Here is a 3,190-nt window from a genome sequence, read left to right on the forward strand (position 1 = left end):
GCACTTGGCAGGGCTTTACATGGGCTTGGTATTTGAGTTTTAGCGCAGCCTGAAGCCGAGATAAACTTAAATTCGCTCCATAAAGCCGCACCCCACCACCCACAGCCGTAGGGCTGGATAATCCTTCTCTCGTTGCTGGAGAAGGAAACGCTCTTGGTGGCTTAAGCCAAGAAAAATGGCACTGTCTTTCTTCCCTCCCGCTGTTTTCCCCCAAGTTTTGCTGACGGGCCCCGTGCTGTTCTCAAGCTTCCAAGGATGAGAACCATGGGGCAAAGGTCAGCCACAAAAAACCCACAATCCCAGCCCAAAGGTGACCTCAGAAAGATAAAGCCGGTGTTTATCCTCGGTGGGGAGAGGCAGCCTCGGCTGAAAATACCCTGCGTGCTCCGTTCTGCCTCCGCAGTGACTTTGCTGGGGCTGGTTTGTTCCCTTGAGGAACTGGATGGACTCAACGGCGAGCCCAGGGAAGGAGCCGCTGCTGGAGGATGGAATCTCGCCCCCCAAAAAGCCCAGGTAAACCAAATTTCCAGCCCCTTTCGTCTCTTCAAAGCCTTTCCAGAACCACAGCCCACACTTCTCCAATGTAAACTCCACTCTGAGGCTCCCTGCGCTGATAAATAGGCTTTCAGAGCTCCCTCGGGCTCAGAAATTAAGCAGCTCGTTCATCCAGGGCATTGTCTTCCCCCCCTCCGATGGATTTAGAAGCGTCCACGGGGGGGACCCCGGTCCCGAGGGGACTGTGGAACGAGCAGAAAAGAGGCCAGGAGATCATTGACTATTTAGAGAGATAATGGATCACCCTGGGCACGGGGAGGAAGCTTCGCCCCCGCCCCGCTGCGCTGGGGTGCAGGGGGCTGGCCGCAGCCGAGGCAACACGGAGGCACAGGGAACCGCCCTCGTCCCCACCAGGTCCTTCCACCCCGCTCCCTTCTCCTCCCGCAGGAAGCTCTTGCCAAGCCTCAAGGCCAAGAAGCCGGGGGAGCTCGTTCTGGTGATCGGGACGGGAATCAGTGCGGCGGTGGCTCCCCAGGTGCCAGCGCTGAAGTCTTGGAAGGGGTTAATCCAGGCCCTCGTGGATGCTGCTCTTGACTTTGATCTCCTGGAAGACGAGGAGAGCAAACGGTTCCAGAAGTGTCTCCAGGAAGACAAGAACCTGGTTCACGTCGCCCACGACCTCATCCAGAAGCTGTCTCCGGTGAGTCGATGCTCGGTGCCGCCCGGAGCGCAGCCCTCGGGTGGTGGGAACGCCCAAATCTGCTCCTCCGGCACGTCCCCATCCCCAGCGATTCCTCTGCCTGCCAGGAACCACCAGCGCAGCTGCTGCACCAGGTGCCTGAGGCGTAACCGCACCGTGGACACCAGATTTGGGTGTTTGCTGGTGGGGGGGACCTGTCTTGGAGAAGTAAGTTCAAATAATCACCAAATCATTGGGGTTGGAAAAGCCCTGGAAGCTCCTTGAGTCCAACCACAACCCAGGTCACCATGGTCCCCACCAACCCCTGTCCCTCAGCAGCACCTGCACACGGCTGGGAAACCCCTCCAGGGACGGGGACTCCACCACTGCCCTGGGCAGCCTGCACCAGGCCGGGACAACCCCAACGGGACAGAAATGGCTCCTCAGGGACAACCTCAACCTCCCCTGGGACAACTGGACGCTGGTTCCTCTCGTACTGTCAAAGAGACCAACCCCCCCTCGCTCCACCCTCCTGTCAGGGAGTTGTCAGAGCCAGAAGGTCTCCCCGGAGCCTCCTTTGCTCCAGCCTCAACCCCCCCAGGCCCCTCAGCTGCTCCTCAGACGTTCTCCAGACCCTTCCCCATGGTCTCCAGACACTTCTCTGGCAACGCTCCCGGAGCCTCCTTTGCTCCAGCCTCAACCCCCCCAGGTCCCTCAGCCACTCCTCAGCTGTTCTCCAGACCCTGCTCCATGTTCTCCAGACCCTCCCCTGGGCACTCAATGTCCTCAATGCCCCTCAATGTCCTTCTGGCAGTGAAGGGCCCAAACTGGACCCAAGATTCGAGGTGTGGCCTCCCCAGTGCCTCCAGTCCAGGGAGACAATCCCAAAGCCCGACTCTGACCTCAGTCTCCCTCTCCTTCGCAGCGCACGAGCAACGTTCGCTCGACCTTTTTCAAAGACTGTCTGTACGAGGTGTTCGACGATCTGGAGTCGAAAATGGAAGACGCTGGCAAGCAGCTGCTCCAGTCCGTGCTCCACCTGATGGAGAACGGGGCCCTGGTGTTAACCACCAACTTCGACAACCTGCTGGAGCTCTACGCGGCCCATCAGGGGAAGCACCTGGAGTCCCTGGACCTGACCGATGAGAAGAAGGTAAACGACGCTGGCTGGCAAGCGCTCGCTCCCACACTGGGCTCTTCCAACCCAGAGCCTCCAAAGCGGCTTCCAGGAACGATAGGAGCTCCCTCAGAGCTTCCCCAAGGCAGAACTTTTTTGGGCTCAACAAGCATGCTGACACCGTGGTTTTCCTTTTTTTGTGTTGACTCACTTCTCCAACACCCTTCCCCACAACGCTCTTTTTACCAGCGTTTTGAAGCTCGCCGATGTTTCTCACGGGCTTTGGTTTCTGCGCAGGTGCTGGAGTGGGCGCAGGAGAAGAGGACTCTTGGCGTCCTCCACATCCACGGCGTCTACACCAACCCCAGCAGCATTGTGCTGCACCCGGCCGGCTACCAGAACGTGCTGCGCAACACCCAGGTGATGGTGAGCACTGTCCCTCCCCTCTGCCGGGTCCCGCGGGGCGCGCGTAGGCCCCCTCCAGCCGCCCCGGCCCCAGGCAGGGTGGTGGGAGAACCCTGGGTTTGGTGAGCTAGGAGAGGAGGGACGGATCGAGCAGCGACACGGCGTCCTGCTGAGCGCCGTCTTTCCCTCTTGTGAAGCGGGAGATCCAGAAGCTGTATGAAAACAAGTCCTTCCTGTTCCTGGGCTGCGGTTGGACAGTTGGGGACACCACGTTTCAGGCCCTGTTTCTAGAGGCCGTCAAGCACAAGTCAGACCTGGAGCACTTCATGCTGGTGCGGAGAGGAGACGTGGATGAGTTCAAGAAGCTCCGCGAGAACATGCTGGACAAAGGGATCAAAGTCATCTCCTACGGCGACGACTACGCGGACCTGCCCCAGTACTTCGAGAGGCTGGCGGGCGAGATCGCCCCGCGGGGCCAAGCGGGTACGGGGGGT

The 3,190-nt window shown here is 59.7% G+C and overlaps 1 protein-coding gene across 1 annotated transcript in view; it reads left to right on the forward strand.

Moving 5' to 3' along the window:
• The first annotated feature begins 442 nt into the window (after positions 1-442).
• FAM118B (family with sequence similarity 118, member B) overlaps positions 443-3,190 on the forward strand; it is a 3,221-nt gene continuing 473 nt past the window's right edge. Inside the window, exons 1-5 of the mRNA XM_010145934.1 lie at positions 443-513; positions 943-1,195; positions 2,100-2,327; positions 2,589-2,717; positions 2,894-3,179. Of these exons, the coding sequence (XP_010144236.1) occupies positions 443-513; positions 943-1,195; positions 2,100-2,327; positions 2,589-2,717; positions 2,894-3,179 (967 nt within the window). The remainder of the gene's footprint in view (positions 514-942; positions 1,196-2,099; positions 2,328-2,588; positions 2,718-2,893; positions 3,180-3,190) is intronic.

The sequence above is a fragment of the Buceros rhinoceros genome, unplaced genomic scaffold (assembly GCF_000710305.1).
Source record: "Buceros rhinoceros silvestris isolate BGI_N320 unplaced genomic scaffold, ASM71030v1 scaffold32891, whole genome shotgun sequence".
Taxonomy (NCBI): domain Eukaryota; kingdom Metazoa; phylum Chordata; class Aves; order Bucerotiformes; family Bucerotidae; genus Buceros; species Buceros rhinoceros.